General features: G+C 39.8%; 1 protein-coding gene and 1 long non-coding RNA gene across 4 annotated transcripts in view; both read right to left on the bottom strand.

Annotated features, from left to right (window-relative positions):
- Window positions 1-16,657, bottom strand: part of LOC117153050 (NLR family CARD domain-containing protein 3-like) — a 68,371-nt gene extending 51,714 nt beyond the window's left edge. Inside the window, exons 1-5 of the mRNA XM_033326638.1 lie at window positions 16,569-16,657; window positions 16,289-16,408; window positions 15,327-15,405; window positions 14,937-15,165; window positions 6,336-6,350 (exon numbers count right to left, since the gene is read on the bottom strand). Coding sequence (XP_033182529.1) covers window positions 6,336-6,350; window positions 14,937-15,165; window positions 15,327-15,405; window positions 16,289-16,408; window positions 16,569-16,657 — 532 coding nt within the window. The remainder of the gene's footprint in view (window positions 1-6,335; window positions 6,351-14,936; window positions 15,166-15,326; window positions 15,406-16,288; window positions 16,409-16,568) is intronic.
- On the bottom strand, window positions 16,656-19,163 carry LOC117153066. 3 transcript variants are annotated; one of them, XR_004463483.1, is made up of 4 exons: window positions 19,149-19,163; window positions 17,835-17,880; window positions 17,395-17,464; window positions 16,656-16,700 (listed from the first exon to the last, which is right to left on the bottom strand). It is a non-coding gene; the product is annotated as an uncharacterized LOC117153066 (long non-coding RNA). The 3 variants fall into 3 exon arrangements; XR_004463482.1 differs by lacking the exon at window positions 19,149-19,163 and adding an exon at window positions 18,068-18,144; XR_004463481.1 differs by lacking the exon at window positions 19,149-19,163 and having other exon boundaries at window positions 17,835-17,954.
- Between the last annotated feature and the right edge of the window lie 300 nt (window positions 19,164-19,463).

The raw sequence follows: 19,463 nt of genomic DNA, 5'->3' as shown, positions 1-19,463 counted from the left end.
CCAACAACACAGTCAGCAGCACAGAGCAGCAGAGAACAGCTGGAAATGTGGTCATGTTGAAACGTATTTGTTGAAGATCAAACATTATTTGAAGAAGAAGTGAAACAGTTATAAGAAGAAAATAACACCCATTAACCAAAAGTCTGCTCTCGACCGTGAGAGGACAGAGCTGTTAACTGAAGACACTGGAGGCGGACATCATGCAAGAAGGAGGGACTCCAACCAATTACAAGGTACTGAGTTATGAACCAGTCCACAAAACTCCTCCCCATAAGATTCTGGGTGTAACGATCAGACAGTAGTTCATAACAACACAAAGTGTTTTATCTGTGGAGCAGATAAATCTTTAAAAACACAATAATAAACTCATTAAAGTGCAGATGTGTGAACAATATCTCACAGAAACATTCAGCAGAGACCAAAGAACCGTGAAACAAACTTCTGCCGGTGGAAATGTACTGGACACAAGTCACATGTTCAAATCCAACGAGACAGAGATCAAAAGGAGGTAGAGTCCAACCAAGAGGAGATGGTGGGTAGAGAGATAATAATAAATAATAATAATAAAAATATTACTCAAGTAAGTTAGAAACTATGTGAACACTGCAGCCAGTTAAAATGATAATGCAGACATTCCAAATAATAAAATAAGACGAATGAAATAAATACAAATGAATGAGTAAAAATGTATTACAACATAAAGAATACATTTTTGAACAATTAAACTTTTCCAGTGTATATTGAGTTGCCCTCCAAATGGCAGCAAACACAGAGGACTCACTTTACAATAAACTGTGTCTGCATGTTTGGATTTTCACTCAGTGAAGTGATGGTTAAGCTTCAATAGTAGTTGGTTTTCAAGGTTCTTGGAGTGAAGCTGTGACCGTTTAGCAGTGAACAGGAGCTCTGCTTGACTAAAACGTCTCTCGCAGGCTGCAGATGCAGGAAGACCTGTGTTGACTTTGAGTGGCAGCTTCTTGATCTGAGGAAAGTTATGCAATAGATCCAGACCTGCAGTGGATGGACATGAAAAAGAAGTATCTTCATCAGAGAGGCGGCTGTTCGTCCTGACATCCTCCAACTCTGTGTCTAGATGAAGTCTGATGAATTCAAGTCCTGTGGAAAGATAAATGGTTTTCAAATGAACGTAGGTCTGTGCATTATTCTTACTTTCCTAATGTACAGACTGCTGATGTTTTACATGAAGAGTTTCCTGAGCTTCTAACTCTTTCCACCCTGTGGTTTAGTCACTGACACACTGAACTCCTAATGACAGTAACATGAACAAAGATTCATGTATGTCAGTGTCCACTAGCTCACAGTTCATAAACATTAGCATATTTACCAGCACTACAGAACAGAAACTGACTGATATAGGATTTAAACTTTATTAAGGATATAATAAACAAATTGTTTTACACAGGACACAGTGACAAAACCACATTTCTGTATTTACTTATCCAGTAGAACAAATTTAAGAGACTTGTATTTTTAGCCTCTAGCTTATTTGCTAATTAAACATGCTAACATAGCAACATTAAATGAAACAGCTAAACTTACCGCGTTTCCTCAGATTAAACGTTGAGTTTTATACTCTGAAATGTCTTTATCTGTTTTGTCAGACAGAGAAGACACCGCATGACGAAGCTGTTTGTTTTCACTGTGTGTAAACTAAACAAGCTTTTAACATGAGGCCAGGTTTGTTCATCCTCTTCGACTGAAACGTCGCTGATACAGAGCTCCGCCATCTTTGTTCCTAACGAAGTAAGAGTAAAGTTAGTACTTCACTAAAATACTCAAGTAAAAGTACAAAGTACGGTGCAGTAAAACTATTCATAGAAGTACACGTTTTCAAAAAGTTAGTCAAGTACATGTAATAGTACATGAACACAGTTCACCTAGAACAGAAACGTGTCTCCGGTAAGTTCGTCCCATGTTTACTACGACTTCTATTCTATTTGATGAAAAACAGAATCTAAATGTGTCTTCTAACCAGTTGATCTAACTAAATAAAGCTTTGTGCAGTCTGACAAATGCTTCTCTCCTGGTCTCAGATTGAATCCATAGAAATCTGCAGTACATAGATTTACCCAGCAGATGTCTCCATGTCTGTTCCACACGGAGTCTCCTAAAGTTCAGGACGGTGAATTGTCTTCGGAGCTACTTTTGCGTTCTCTCTGCTCCATAATGATCTATTGTGAGAGTAGAGCCTGTATCATGCAGTAGATCCCCGCTGGCTGTGTCCACAGAGAGTGGGTTCACCCTCAGCTGTGAGCAGCAAGTATCACTGGAACTCAGAGAGATGTAGACAGTTCATTAACGGAGCTGATCAGCTCTCGACACTGTTATTAGACTGTGACACTGACTGACAGTAGCTGGATCACAGCTGGGATGCTGCTGTCTACTGGACTGGAGCTGGATTTGTGCTTCACTTGTTATTATTGGATTTGCTCAGTGGGAATAAAAACTATATGAACCACTCGGTAGAGTTAGTTCATGATGGTTACTCACTATATGCAGAGTGGACGAGCACCTATGGAAAAATAATACCCCACCGTGACCCGTAGGGGGCGTCATAGTTCCCTCATCAGACCAGACTAATAACCAACAGAGTCTATTAAAAACCTGAGGCTGTAGTAAGTAAATAAATATGTTCCAACTGCACATTTACCTGTTTTATTTTTCCAAACGTCTGCACAACACTACTACTATATTACACTGAATCACTGAACATCTGAACGAGTCCAAATCATTCAAAGATCCTCAACCTGAAACTACATGAAACATGCATTTAACTGTAAAATCAGCAGTGAACACGTGTTACACATAATAACAATGTGTTGGTTGTACTGCAGACATCTGGTATCAAAACGTCAACACGGTGCTATATAGAGGTTTCTGTTGACCCACAAGAGGGTGCTGAACAGTCCACAGGACACCAACACACTACTACTGGTGACATCTTTAGCATTTTTAGATTCACTATAAATCTTACATTAAATACATTTTATGATAAAAAGAATATTGACATTACAAATGTAGAATTGTGTAGTAGTTTTAGTTTTTTAGTGGCTGTAGTTGTAACGTGTGTGTTTGAGGTCTTGATGACAGAGGAACTGATTTCAGACTGAGATCCACTTCCTCATTTCTCTTCATAGCTACGAGCACCTGAGTCCAACATTCACTACTGTGACAACAACCACACAGTTCAGCAGGTGAGAGAACAAATCCCCAAAGTGTGTGTAGCTGATACTATGAAGTGTTTGAACCCTGTGAACACTGCTCACTTCCTCCACATGAGTAGTTGAGTTCTATTAGTGTTTGTCTTAGAGGATGGAGATTAAACTGAAGTAGCTCTTCTTGTCAAAATGAAATGATTCTGTAGATTCAGATGAGCTGATGCTTGATGTTATTTACATTAAATATTTTATCACTGTTCTTTTAGTCACAGAATGAAAAAAACACGTAAACTTTCTTCTGTTTCAGTAGAGAAAGAAAACCACAAACTAAACAGAGGAAGAAGGTGGGCTTTACTCACTGTGACTCACAGAATCACAGAGACGTTGACAATGGAGGAAACACATCTTCAACGTCTGATCTGTAAGTAAAAACCTTTGTGTCTTTTCTTTACAGTGGTCTTGATGATGGCTCGGAGGAGGCTGAGCTCAGCTGTGAAGAAACACAACAAGGTAGAATCGGTTTGCAGGATGCAGGAGACATTTGGGAACTTTGCTCCTCAGGAAACAACAGTCGGTCAGTTAGTCGACAACATCCATGTCACGAGGTGGTGACACTTTAAATCTGAATCACTGAGCAGACCTACTAAAGATCTTATGATTTAGGAGACGTGGAGCATTTTACTTGAAGCATCTTTATATGAAAACTGAGCTGAGTGGAGTAAAAAAACTGTGTTCAGGTAGAACAGAGTAAACACGAAGAACTGATTACTACTTCAGTTAGTGATGACTTAGCAATTCTGTACTGGTAAAAACTGACTTGTGTCTGTTGCAACTTTCCATCTGCAGACAAACAATACTTTGCTGTTACAGCTCTAAATTGTGACGTATTACAACTGGACATTTACACCTTGTTGTCAAGGTTTTTTAGGTGTTGTTGGTGAAGTTACATGAGAATAAGAAGTCACACCACACCAGAAAACCTCAGTCCAGCACCATCCTACAACCTTAACAATAAACATAAATCAACATCACTACTGCAGCTAAGAGCACAGCAATATACTGTAAATGTCAAAACATGAATAAGTTAAATGTTTAGTTATGAAGTGATTAATGTCCAAATCCATGACAAAGGCAGCTAAAAGTATTTGTTCTAAAAACTTGTCAGAGTGAGAGTTGTGTATTTCAGTTGATCTTTGTGAAGATAGTTAGTTACAGAGTGAGCGCTCTTTCCACTTTATTCAATAGTACATCTTTGATGTAGTTCTCTGTCGGTACAGTAGTAGTTCATGTACCTGCTGAATGTGCTCTATACGTTTGTACCTTGATAAATATTTGTCTTTGTAAGTATGAACATGTTTATTGACATTAGAAGAATGTTAGAATTGTTTCCTGTAACATGATAAATAACGTGTGCATGTTGTAGGAATTAGCTTTATTCAAGTCAAGCTACTGAGTGTAACACACTAAATGTGTAACGTTATGTATTATTTGTTAATTTAGTTTCTTTCTGTTTCTTCAGTTACAAGATAAAGATAGAAATATAATAGAGATCAATGTTCTCCTCAGTTCACTACAACTCCAGTAAAAACAAGAAAAACAAACTTTGTATGGAGTCTTGTATTTGTTGTTAGCTGCTGTCTAGATACACAAAGTTCACGTGTTGTGAGGACAGTACAGTAAATAATTAAATACAAATAAAACCTTTAAAATTTTACCAGTTAAAAAAAAATTGCATAAAATTGTCTTTACCTGCTTCTTTTACTTTAGGCTCTGTACGTTCATCTCATCTACACATGATCATGTGAGCTTGTGATGTTTGTGAACATTACACCATCCATTGCATAGATGATGAACTCTAATATTTTATAAGTATATGAATTTAATTATACTACATCAAACACTGTGTTTTTACTATTTTACTGAAGTAAAATAAAATCTTTTCGTTGGTGTTTTATAGATTGTTTTTGTGTTCACTTCTTCTCATTTATTTCACATCATGTGTTTTGTTAAAAGTCGTGATTTTTAACGTTTATCTTTCTACATGAATGTCCATGATGCGCTAAATGTTAAACAGATTCACAAAGATGGTTTGATCAGATCTTTATTGTATATCGAGACAGGAAGTTGTTGGTGTTATTTTAAATATGTGTGTACATGAGTACTTTTAAAGGGTATGGGTATTTTAACCACACGTACTGTTAGCATGGACTCAATAACCCCATGTGACTTGGTGTGCTGTATATTATGTAAATAATTGCAACTAAGTATGTAAATAAGTAATGTTTCATGCAATCAGAGGGTACAAAAGATGGACTCAGACCACATCCAAATTCTTGCTTGTCTTGTGCAAACTTGGCCAATAAAGCTGATTCTGATTCTGAAGAAAGCATTTTTTCCACAAATTCAAATCTTATTATTAAATGTTTGAATTTTATTTTGTAATTTTCAGATCAATTTTCAAACATTCACCTTCTGGTTTCAGTGTTGTCAAAAACATTATTGTCAGTTCTTATATAGAGCACCAGGTTCATAAACTGAAAGTTTCAAGGACTGGATGGAGGGTATGTTTACAAAACGACCAATAAATCAGTTTTATATGTGGAGACTTTAATATTGATCTGTTAAATCCTAACACACATAAAATCACTGATGAATTTATTACTACAATATATAGCATGAAAAGAATCACAGACTCAGCAGAATTTCCTCTTATGGTGCCACTTTAATTGATAACAAATTTAAAATGATACTGAAAACAACACAGTGAGTGAAATATTAATTAATGACATTAGTGACCATCTGCCAGTTTTTACAATCTATAATTATAATTACAGGAATATTAAAGCAGACAAGCAAACTTAGTAGAGACGAGTGAGGACAGAGGACATTAACACACTAAAGAATGACCGACTGGTTCAGAGCTGGGACACAGTATATCAAGAAAAAGACATTAACAAGACACATGAAACATTCTTAAATATTTTAAATCCTTATATGATACAAATCTACTGATTTCAATGACACTGATATGACATTAGTAAAAACTGTCATTGACAGGATTTTAAAACCATTAACATACATATGTAACTTATCATTATAAACAGGTTTATTTACAAACTAAATGAAAATTACTAAAGTTATACCTTTGTACAAAACTGGGAGCAAAAACCACTTCACAAACTACAGACCTGTCTCTTCACTTCTACAATTTTCCAAAATCCTGAAAAACTTTTCAACAATAGATCAGATACATTCTTAGAAAAGCTCCAGTTACTCACTGACAGTCAATATGGATTCAGAACAAACTGATCTACATCACTGGAGATAATGGAATTAGTAGAGGAAATCACAACTGTCATAGATAAAAGGCAGAAGTGAAACTGTCTCATCTCATAGAAATATAGAAACACATGAGCACAATCCAAACTAAAGTCAGATCATCAAACTACAGTTTGTCCATGGGACAGGTTCTGTTAGGTAGATATCTAGAACTTTACTTACTAACAACCACACATTCATGTTTCTGATGGTTCACTCTCAGAGCTTCTTTATCACCAACACAAAAACTCTTCTTCCACTTGGACACTTTGGATTTTGCTCCAAATGTTCAACTGAAACTTTTCCATCACAGAGACCAAGAACAAAGTTGAAGTGAATAAAGTTCAATTTGAGCTCAGTGTGTTGGTTCAATACAGCAGCCTGAAGGAACACACTGATGTCCTGCTGCAGGATACAAACACATGCTTTTATTCTGAAAGGGACAACTGCAGCTTCTGGTCCAGCAGCTGCAGGAGTCATTGTTTGATGAAATCAGACACACAGATGTGTTTCCAGATGTGTGTGGACGCTCTAGATGAACCAGCAGCACTTACAGATACAGTCCACAACAACAGTGAGTCCACTCCTGGTCAGTATCACTAAAATGTCAAGTCACTTCAAATCGTCACCATTTCAGGAGATCTGACTTTAGTTGGACTCATTTAACTCCAAATAAAGATGATTGGAGAACAAAAGTCAGGAAACTTTCCTTCATGAAATTCATGGATGTGTTTGACTTGAATCTTTGGTCTTGTTGGGTCATTTGTGCTGACGTCACTATGAACAGCAGCACTGATGTCTAATAATGTCAGTGGATCGAAAAGAGAAAGAGAGAAAAGACAGAACAAGACTTCAGAAGTCCTCAACATCTGGATCCTGGAATAATCAGAGCTTCATCTTTAAAGGACTGGAAGAGGAGACAAGTTTACAAGGAATCATTTAGAACTGGTTCAAGAAGAAACTGATTGAATCCATGAATCTGAAAATGTGTGTGTGAGTGAAAGAGACAGACATGTAGAGACTGAACTATCTGTTCAACAGAGACGACGTTTCTCTGACAGGACACTCTCAGTACTACACTGAACACAGAGACACTGAGGAACCAGGAGACCAGAACCCAAACCCAGGATAAAAAGATTCAGTGAATGTGGTGTTGAAGGTGTGGAGGTGGATCAGTTTGTCAGAGGAGACACTGTAGAAGGACAGAGTCCCAGCAGGACAGTCCACATACACTGATACTCTGTGAGAGACAGAGGAGGAGATGGATGTAAATCTGTTATTGTGATAAACATAGTAATCCTCATCAGAGCAGAACAGACTCCAGGACTGATCGTTCCATCCAAACCAACAGTCTTCACCATTTCCTCTCCTTCTGATTCCTCTGTAACTCACTGATATATCAACCATTCCGCTCCACTCGACCTCCCAGTAACAGCGACCAGTCAGACCATTACTACACAGCAGCTGAGAACACCAGTAGTCAAATCTGTCTGGATGATCAGGATATGACTGATCCTCCCCCACATGTGTCACCTTCCTGTTGTTGTCAGACAGTCGTAGTTCTCTGTTCACTGTGTTTGTGTCGATGGTGAGTTGACAGAAATCTGATGGAGAGAACAAGACACAATCCAGCTGCAGTTATTAATCTATCATCAGTTTGATGAGGACTCATGACATCAGGGATTTGAATGAGTGATGTGACAGTTTGAAGATGGTTGAATGTTGCTGCTTTGTTTTCATCAGTCTCATTAAAAACACACTTACACTTCCTCAGACCTGGTCTCAACCATCGGACTCCACCAGGCTCCACCCTGAAAGGAGGAGGGGGGTCAGAGCAGCACATTCTCTTTCAGCATGCACACATGGACATTACATGGCTCTCATACACACAGTGTGTTCTGGTTCTGTTCTAATGGAGGCTTGTATGTAGGGATGGACATTCAGCAAACAACTAAGGAATTGGAGTCCTTATCTTGGAATTCTACGGAGCAGGGAGGTGACATGGAGGAAAGATTTCAATTCTCTAGTTCACAGCAGTTTTGGTGTCAGACACCTGCTTTCAGTCTCACTCTGTCACCAGACAAACTAATGTGACACCACAGGAAGCAGGAAACTGGAGAGCAAAGTCCAAGAGGCTCAACTCCACATACATGGACTCTGTGTGTGTGTTTTCCTCTCTCTAATGTCTGTGGACTGATCTCAGCTGAGCTTCAGACGTTGTCCTGTGTTCAGAGGAAGTCTAGTTCACCTACAGCTACTTGATACTGATCATTACACACAGACTTTGTGGCTTCATCTGATTTGGTGTCAGATTTGTTGGAGCAGCCAGAGACAGAAAGTGAAAACAGGAGTTTGAGGCGAAAAACATTCAATCACAAACTAATTCTTCAACTGGGAACAACAAGGAGTTTTTCCTCTTTGACAGATTGTAATGATGAAATGAACATGTTCTAGTTCTGATTTACTGTCTCCTATATATGACACAAGATCTCATCATGACAAGATCAGGATCTCAGGAAGGTGAAGATGCTTCAATCATCACTATTTGAGGAGACAGAGACATGATGCTGTGACCTGATTCAATCCTCTGATATTCATTCATTGTCATTCTGTGGATAAAAACTCTACCTATAAGGTGGATGAATTTCCTGCTCAGTTCATAGAATCTAATGTAACACATGATTTCATCATGAGGAGATTTGTTCACAAAGTCAGAATGAGACACTGAAGTCAGAATTACAGGAGCTCCCCTCTTTTCTTTGCTGAATGTAAAGTGCTTCAGTGAAGATTTGTCATCAGCTGAGAGGAAATGTTTCCAGCACAAAACTACTTTCTGTTGCAGTGTTCATCAACACGACTCCACAGTGAGACACAAACTGATGCCGACACATTTTTTTTCCTTTCATGGCAAAGAGGTGCGTTTGTTTTACTCATCTAAACAAACAGAGGCCCAAACAAGTGGAGTAACCAGGTACCACAGAACAAAGGACATTTACTGACAGTTAAACCTCATGTCCTCAACTTCTACATCAACAGTTAATAAATATTATAATTGATTCAATTATTAACATTGATTAACGATTAATCATTAACATCCCTACTTTTTCCTCCATCAGACATTTTCTGTGGCTGCAGCAGGCCTCTCCATACCTGAGAGTGTCCAGTGTCCAGTGTGGATCCTCCAGTCCAGCAGACAGCAGCTTCACTCCTGAGTCTCCTGGATGATTGTAGCTCAGGTCCAGCTCTCTCAGATGGGAGGGGTTGGAGCTCAGAGCTGAGGCCAGAGAAGCACAGCCTTCCTCTGTGATCAGACAGCCTGACAGTCTGCAGACACAAAACAACAGACAGGAGACTTGGTGCTGGGTTTTTTTGTACAGACCAACATCAGATGCTATTTGAATTTGAAGGAAATTTAGTCATATAGAGAGTGATGAATGAATTGGTCATAAAATGTGCTCTGATCTTTATCTAAGTCACAACAATAGAAAAACACAGTCTGCTTAAAATAATAGTACACAAACATTATATTATTTCATGTTTTTATTGAACAAAACATGTAAACATTCAAAATGCAGGGTGGGGAAAAAGTATGTCCACCCCTAGCCTAATGACTTCTCCAAGAGCTAATTGGAGCCAGGAGTGAGCCAACCTCAAGTCCAATCAGTGTGATGATATTGGATGTGTTGCTCAAAGCTGTCCTGCACTTTAAAAACACACACCAGTTTTGGGTTTACTGTTGCAGCACTGTTGCTACTCTCCCTAGGCGGGGTCGTACTGTAAAGATGATTGCAAGAACAAAGCGCAGAATGCTGAATGAGTTAAAGAAGCATCCTAGAGTGTCAGCTAAAGACTTACAGAAATCTCTGGCGCATGCTAACATTTTTGTTGACATGTCTACAATAAGGAAAACATTAAACAAGAGGAAGCCATTGCTGTCCAAAAAAAATATTGCAGCACGTTTGAAGTTTTCAAAAGATCACCTGGATGTTCCACAGCACTACTGACAAAATATTCTTTGGACAGACAAAACCAAAATTGAGTTGTTTGGAAAAAACACAACACTGTGTGTGGAGAAAAAAAAGGCACAGTACACGGATATTAAAACCTCATCCCCACTGTAAAACATGGCAGAGGGAGCATCATGGTTTGGGGCTGCTTTGCTGCCTTAGGGCCTGGACGGATTGTTGTTATTGATGGAAAAATGAATTCCAGAGTTTATCAAGACATTTTGCAGGAAAACGTAAGACCATCTGTCCGCCAACTAAAGCTCCACAGAGGATGGGTGATGCAACAGAACAATGACCCAAAGCATACAAGTAATTCAACAAAAGAATGACTTCAACATAACAAAATACACCTTCTGGAGTGGCCCAGTCAGAGTCCTGACCTCAACCCGATTGAAATCCTGTGGCATGACCTTAAGAGAGCCATTCACACTAGACATCCCAAGAATATTGCTACACTGAAACAGTTTTGTGAAGAGGAGTGGTCCAAAATGACTCCAGATCGTTGTGCAGGTCTGATCTGCACCTACAGGTTGAGGTTATTGCTGCCAAAGACAGGTCAACCAGTTATTAAGTCCAAAGGTTCACATACTTTTTCCACCCTGCACTGTGAATGTATACATATTATGTTAAAAAAAAAACATGAAAACATATAATGTTTGTGTAGTATTATTTTAAGCAGACTGTGTTTTTGTATTGTTGTGAGTTAGATGAAGATCAGAGCACATTTCATGACCAATTCATGCAAAACTCCACGTAATCACAAAGGGTTCAGAGACTTTTTCTTGCCACTGTACATGTCTGTTTAGTGAAAAAATTAAAGATCATGAATGTTTTATTTTATGTTGCGTTTGTTTATTTTTGTGACTTTGAACCAAATTATGTCACATTTAATGACTAATTTCTGCACAAAATATCAACAGTGACACAATATTTTTTGTGACTCTACTTTTAACAACAACATTAACTAGAAAAGGAAAATTCCTCATGAAAACAACGTCTAAAAAAAACTGCTGCGGAAAAATATACTTGAGTTGATGAATCCTGACCTGAGAGTTTCCAGTTTACAGTGTGGATTCTTCAGTCCAGCAGACAGACGTTTTACTTCTGAATCCTGCAGGTCGTTGTTACTCAGGTCCAGTTCTCTCAGACTAGAGGACTGGGAGATGAGAACTGAGGACAGAGCTTCACAGCTTCTCTCTGAGAGGTTACAGCCACTCAGTCTGAAAAACAGTGATGTATAACATGACAACATTTGTGTCAAACTGTAATTGTCACAATTCCTGCCTGATGCTGGTCCAGTTTGTTTCTCTCTCTTTCACCTGGTCCCACTCCTGCTGCTCTGCTGCCCAGACACTTCCTGCTATGCCCTTACATGGACTGACTTACTCTTCCATTTGTATCTCTAGTTTAGGGTGTTACTTTGTTCCCCAGCGTGCTTCAGGTTCTTTTTTGTTATCACTTTGTTTTTGTGTTTAGACCAGTTTCTTGCTGTGTTCTTTTGATACCTTCCTCTAGTTATTTTTTTTGTTTCCTCTGCTTTTGAGATTCTGTTATAATAAATCATTTTATTTGCTTTACTTGTGTCTCATGACACCATTCCCTGACATTAATCACCTTTAATGTAGACCCTGAACTAAAAAGATACAACACAGTGAAATAAAATCAGACAGGAAAGTACAGTTATTTTATATATTGTAAAAATACTGATGAGAAGTTTCTGCAGCTTAAACTTGTGACATTAGAAATTTTAATCTGCTTGTGTCTCTCTCATGTCAGCAGTTTTAAATATCTCTAGTTATTTAAAACAGAAACTTGACCTGACCTGAGAGTTTCCAGTTTACAGTGTGGATTCTCCAGTCCAGCTGACAGAAGCTTCACTCCTGAGTCCTGCATGTCGTTGTTACTCAGGTCCAGTTCTCTCAGACTAGAGGACTGGGAGCTGAGAACTGAGGACAGAGCTAAACAGCTTCTCTCTGAGAGGTTACAGCCGCTCAGTCTGAAAAACAGTGATGTATAACATGACAACATTTGTGTTAACCTGTGTTCAATTATCACCTTTAATGTTGACTGTGAAATAAATAAATAAAATAAAATACAATCAGACCAGAAAACATAAAAAATATATATATCATAAAGCTAAACTGCTGATGGGAATCTTCTTCAAGTAAAAAAAAACTGACATTAAGAAATATAAACTGTTTGGATCTCCCAACTTTGAGGTGTCCAGTTCACAACGTGGATTCTCTGGTCAAGACTTTAATGAACATTCAACCATCCACATACCATATTTTCCACGCTATAAGGCGTTCAGGAGTATAAGGTGCATTAACCAAAACAAAATAGTCAGTCAAACTTTATTCAACGCCCTCACCCTAACTCCCAAACTTGTTCAGTTGTACTGTAACACGTAAAAAATAAAATGGCTTTTAAATGCACCATATAGAGCAGAAAGTACTGTACTTACAAAGCTTTTTTAGCAGCTTTCACCACTGGCAGCAGACTCAGAAGAGCCTCCTCTGAAGCAGAGTATTTCTTCAGGTCAAACATGTCCAGATCATTTTCTGATGACAGTAAAATGAAGACCAGAGCTGACCACTGAGCAGGAGACAGTTTATCTGTGGAGAGACTTCCTGAGTCCAGGTACTGTTGGATCTCCTCGACTAAAGAACAATCATTCAGTTCATTCAGACAGTGGAACAGGTTGATGCTTTTCTCTGCTGAGGGAGTCTCTTTGATCTTCAACTTGATGTACTCAGTTGTTTCCTCATTGTTCTTTGAGCTATTTCCTGTTTTTGTCTGCAGACCTCGTAGAAGAGCCTGATTGGTCTGCAGAGAAAGACCGAGCAGAAAGCGAAGAAACAAGTCCAGGTGTCCATTTGGACTCTGTACGGCCTTGTCCACAGCACTCTGGTAAAGAGGTTTTTGTTCAAGTTTCAACAATTTAGACAACAGAGAAGTTGACTGTTGTTCAGACAGCAGATTGACTCCAGAGTTGATGAAGGTCAGATGGACATGAAGAGCAGCCAGAAACTCCTAAACACTCAGATGGACGAAGCAGAACACCTTGTCCTGGTACAGTCCTCTCTCCTCTTTAAAGATCTGTGTGAACACTCCTGAGTACACTGAGGCTGCTCTGATATCGATGCCACACTCTGTCAGGTCTGATTCATAGAAGATCAGGTTTCCTTTCAGCAGCTGCTCAAAAGCCAGTTTTCCCAGAGACTTGATCATCTTCCTGCTTTTTTTATTCCAGTATGGATCTGTCTCAGCTCCTCCATCATATTTGATGATCTTCAGTTTGGTCTGAACCACCAGGAAGTGGATGTACATCTCAGTCAGGGTCTTGGGCAGCTCTCCTCCCTCTCTGGTTTTCAACACATCCTCCAGAACTGTAGCAGTGATCCAGCAGAAGACTGGGATGTGACACATGATGTGGAGGCTTCGTGATGTCTGGATGTGGGAGATGATTCTTCTGGCCTGCTCCTCATCTCTGAACCTCTTCCTGAAGTACTCCTCCTTCTGTGGGTCAGTGAACCCTCTGACCTCTGTCACCATGTCAACATACTCAGGAGGGATCTGATTGGCTGCTGCAGGTCGTGTGGTTATCCAGAGGCGAGCAGAGGGAAGCAGGTTCCCCCTGATCAGGTTTGTCAGCAGCACATCCACTGAGGTGGACTCTGTCACATCAGTCAGGATCTGATTGTTGTGGAAGTCCAGAGGAAGTCGACACTCATCCAGACCGTCAAAGATGAACACAACCTGGAACTCTTCAAACCTGCAGATTCCTGCTTCTTTGGTTTCAGTAAAGAAGTGATGAACAAGTTCCACCAAGCTGAACTTTTTCTCTTTCAGCACATTCAGCTCTCTGAAAGTCAATGGAAATGTGAACTGTAATTCCTGGTTGGCTTTGTCTTCAGCCCAGTCCAGAGTGAACTTCTGTGTTAAGACTGTTTTCCCAATGCCAGCCACTCCCTTTGTCATCACTGTTCTGATTGATTCTTCTCTTCCAGGTGAGCCTTTAAACATGTCTTCTTGTCTGATGGTTGTTTCTGGTCTGTGTGGTTTCCTGGATGCTGTTTCAATGTGTCTGACCTCATGTTCATCATTGACCTCTCCAGTCCCTCCCTCTGTGATGTAGAGCTCTGTGTAGATCTGGTTCAGAAGGGTTGGGTTTCCTGCTTTAGCAATCCCCTCAAACACACACTGGAACTTCTTCTTCAGATTAGATTTAAGTTCACGCTGACAAACTGCAGCTGAAGTTCCTGAATGAAACCACAAAAACATGATCAATATAATTTCTAATGAAAACACAGTTTGACAGTTTCATGACCCTAAATGATTCACATTTTAACATATTAACACTCCACATCTTCAGCTCTCAGTAAACGTCTCATTTGTCCATGATGTGAAATGTTTAGAGAAATCCTCTTACTGCTCTGCAGACAGTCAGCCAGCTCCTCCTGCTTCATTCTCCTCAGGAAGTTCAGTGTGATCTTCACAAATGCCTCTCTGCTGCTCCTCCTCTGCTCTTCATCCTCACCATCCAACACCTCCTCATCCTCCCTCTGACTCTCTAAGCATTGTGGGTAATCTGGACTCAAAACCTTCTGGATCTTCTTCAGCTCGTTCTTCACAAAAGTGACAATGTTCTCCTCCAGCAGCTGGAACAGAAACTATATGAATGACACAATCCAACTCAAATCATGGAGCCAAACATCAGATCCATGTTGGACAGACTGACAATCCACTGGTCTAAAAAGTGCAGCATGGAGATTATTGGGAACACAACAGATGGAAAAGTAGTAGTTGGACATGTACAGACCAGAAATATGGAGTCCAGCTGTGTTGGATGCTGCTGGGCAGACTGACCACTGGGAACCTCTGAGCTCTCCTGGTCCACTCTGTGGAGGAATCATCAAGAATGAGCTCACAGTATGTCTGTCCACACAGAGACACACACAAGGTAAAGGTCCATGAAGACAGATTTGATGTGAATCAGTGAATCAAAGACTCCCTGTAGTGGTGAAGCTTTACTGTCACCAGTCACTTTGGTTTAGTCTCAGCAGCTCTGAACAACAGTTATCTCTGCCTCCCTCACTGAACAATGCTCAAGTGTTGGAACAAGGCATCTAGAGACAGAGTCTGCTTGGATCAGACTGGTTGTACTGGGCAGGTCCCAGTCTGAATATGTTGAACTGTGTGAGTATGAGGCAGAGTGCTGCTGCTCACACAATTCACTTTGACTAATTCACATTTGAACAACTTCATTCATTCATTAGTTTGTGGATCATAAATGAATCTTCAGACGTCAGCTCTGGTACTGACACTGGGGACAAACAGTCCTCTACACTGACTTCAACAACATTAGAACTAAAGTCTTCCAACAGGAAGTGAAGAAGTCAAGATTCTTTAAGACATTTGTACCAAAATCTTCATTTGGAGAACTTCAATCTCAAAGATTTGATCAGAGTTCAACATTTGTGGTGTTCAGCTGCTTCCTTTGACGTCTGCCTGCAAGTCAGCACTTCATTAGAAGAGGAGCAGCCCCCTGAGACCCTCTACAGGATCAGTGGTTTAGCTACTGGCTGGATGGAGATTTGATCCATGATCAGAGTGTTTGCTGGAAGAATAGTGAAGAAAACTTCTCTTTCAAATCAACAGTTCAAACAGAAATCAAGTTACTCACATCAGAAATATCCAGAAATCCAAAGAACACAACAATTTATCATCAGAGAAAGTTTACATCATATTGTTCAGACTGATTTTAAACTCACAACAACTTACTCTGTGTCTGATGAAGGTTGATGCTTTAAATTAGGAGGACCTTCCTTTGACCGTTCACTCTTGAAGGACACACAGCTGGGTTCAGGTCCTGGTCCAGGAGATTCTGGTCTTTGATGGGACCTGATAGAAAAACAACTTTGGTGACGCTCACATATTCAGTCAAAGTTTCCTTCATAAATGACAAATAGAATCAGAAGAATAATAAAAATGTCCTGATGAAATATTCAATTCTAGATGAGACTTGGAGACAGAATCAGTCCGATGGTCTCAGTCATCTCACCTCTGAGCTTTGGTCTGGCTCTCATGGTCCCCACACAGAGTGGTTTTAGAGGGAGGGACTCCCTCCTCTCTGTCCTCACACTGATCCATGCTGCTGAATCCACATCCACATCAGCTCACACACACTTTCTACCTTCATGTGGAGAGGAAACACAAATCATTGATGTGCAGTGAAAACTGAAATCCTCCTTTCCATCATTTCTCCTGGACAAAGATCAGCTGCTCCTCCACTGATTGGCTCTTCTTTCCTCTTTCATATCAGTGTCACTTGAATGCAGTCAGACAGCAGTGGGAGGCAGAGGAAGCTGCCATCAGCTGCTCTACTTCTACTATCAGTCCACTAGATGGAGGCATGAAGCTGCAGCCCAGCACACACAGGATGATGGACCAACATTTACACTCACTCAGTCATTTGGACTGACGCTGATACTTCACTAACTTTTCCACCACTAAACAACATTTAGAGATAAACACAGAAAAATCTATCTGACTTATCTGAGAAAATCATGGAGATGCTCTGTAATAATTCTCCCAGAGGTCCAACTACAGACCTCAGTTCTGAGTCCAGTGGACATGAAACACTGAACATCTGGGACCAAGTGTCCTCTGAATTGAGGAGGCAGGGCGACCATCAACTAAAACTAGGTTAAAGACGTTTGAAACTGAATAAATAAATAAATAAATAAATAAATGGAACCAGGAAGAGAGACGAGGTGGAACCACGGTCCTGGATCGGTACCGTAGTGAAACCTCCTATTAGTGAACTTTAGTCTTCATTAGTTCAATGAACGGAACCAAAGAGAAAGAATCAAACAAAGCAAACTTACAGGAGATTCAGACAAAGTGGAGAAGAAGACGACTCTCCGAGAAAAGACTCTGACACAGGTGAGCTGTTACCTGGAATGACGTAGGACAGGTAGGAAGGAGGAAACAGGAGCAGATTTTCACAATAAGAGACAGACTGCTGAAGCTGTTAAAGTGGAAACGTTTTACTACTCGTCCAAGTAGCTTCTTCAGACTGAAGATACTAGTTCGATGACTAATCACTGAAAATCTGACTGTGTTGAACAGACGACATCTTTACTGGTCTGAAGTTTACAAGATGATATTTGGGTTTGAAACGACGACTGTTTCAAACCAGCTCATGATTTAAACTAGAAAACATTCACAATCAACTTGTTTCTCCAGCTACAACATTTTCCAGTAACAGGACAAAACCAGGTTCATTTAATGAAGATGAATCAAACCAATCAAGAGCTCCACTTACTCAGCTTTTCCCCATGAACTTCATCCCTCTGCAGCTTCTCTTCTGTCTGTGGAAAAAAAGGAGATTTGTTCTTCACTTAAAGGTTTATTTTATCACATTCATTTAACTGACGACGTCCTTCTTCAGTATGTGTGTGTGTGTGTGTGTGTGTGTGTGTGTGTGTGTGTGTGTGTGTGTGTGTGTGTGTGTGTGTGTGTGTGTGTGTGTGTGTGTGTGTGTGTGTGCAGCCACACCTTCATGTCTTCACTATAAAATATGCAGTGTGACTGGTCGGACTGAGTCTCAGTCAGAGTAAAGTTCACCTGCTGTCAGTTCTTATAGTAAGTAAGTCACATATTCATGTGGATGGAACTGGACTGTTAAAGAGACAGAGACTCACAGAGAAACTATCACCATCACTGTCAGTAACTACAACTCTCCACATTCAGCACTGACAACAACACTGACATTCACTCTGACATCATGTGTATATCTATCTATCTCTTCTTTTCCTTTCAGCTGTTCCCTTTCAGGGGTCACCACAGAGAATCATCTGCCTCCATTTAACCCTGTCCTCTGCATCCTCTTCTCTCACACCAACGACCTTCATGTCCTCTCTCACTACATTCATCTTTATAGACGTAGTGAGAGAGGACATGCAGTGAGTTGATGCAGAGGATAAATGGAGGCAGATGATTCATGTATGTGTGTATATATGTGTATATTTATCTATTTGTGTAAAATACTTATTTGTGTTCTGCAAAAGTTAAACTGTACATTGTTACATGACAACAGGACATTTGTCAGCAATTTAATCCTATCTGACATGCAAACAGCCAAAGAGTTTAATTTAGAGTAGGTGGAGGTGGTTTGTTTACAGAAAGTGCATATTTTTATAGTGAAGACATGAAGGTGTGGCTGCACACACACACACTTAGCGTCAGTAAAATGAATGTGATAAAAATAAAACTAAACTTCATCTGTAGCCGCAGTCACACAAACACTCCCCAATCCTGAATGTAGACCTACTTTATAGTTGTTGTTTTTATTCTACTAAAATGTCAAAGTCATCCCCAGAAGTTCAGCACATGGACAGAAATAACAAGGACATGTCCACAAATAGAAAATAATGGAGAGAAGATTTACAATTGTTCCATTTGATTTATTTCCACACAATCACAATTTCCTTCATCTAAGTCACACGAGAACTTGGCTCAACACAAATGTCTTCTATAGAAATAACATTCAGTCACATTTGATCTCATTTAAAACACATTTCTCCAGCAGATATCACCAAAGTCAAACCACCTGTTGTGACAATCAGACGTCTCTTACCTGTCAAGATCAAATCTCCAACTTTCCTCATTAGAACTCATCAGTTCTTCAATTCTAATGAGCAAGACACGTAGTATTGGAGGAGGATACAAACTGTTCTACCGTGGTGTTGATAGGAAGAGAAAGGGGGAGTTTGTGAACAGTGTCCTAGAGGTGAAAAGAGTCTCAGACAGGGTGATGAGCCTAAAGCTAGAAATTGAGGGGGTGATGGTGAGTGTAGTCAGTGGGTATACGCCACAGGTTGGCTGTGAGTTAGAAGAGAAGGAGAGATTCTGGAGTGAGTTTGATGAGGTCGTAGAGAGTATCCCCAGAGGA

The sequence above is a fragment of the Anabas testudineus genome, chromosome 18 (genome assembly GCF_900324465.2).
Source record: "Anabas testudineus chromosome 18, fAnaTes1.2, whole genome shotgun sequence".
Taxonomy (NCBI): domain Eukaryota; kingdom Metazoa; phylum Chordata; class Actinopteri; order Anabantiformes; family Anabantidae; genus Anabas; species Anabas testudineus.
This window is presented reverse-complemented; position numbering and strand designations above follow the sequence as displayed.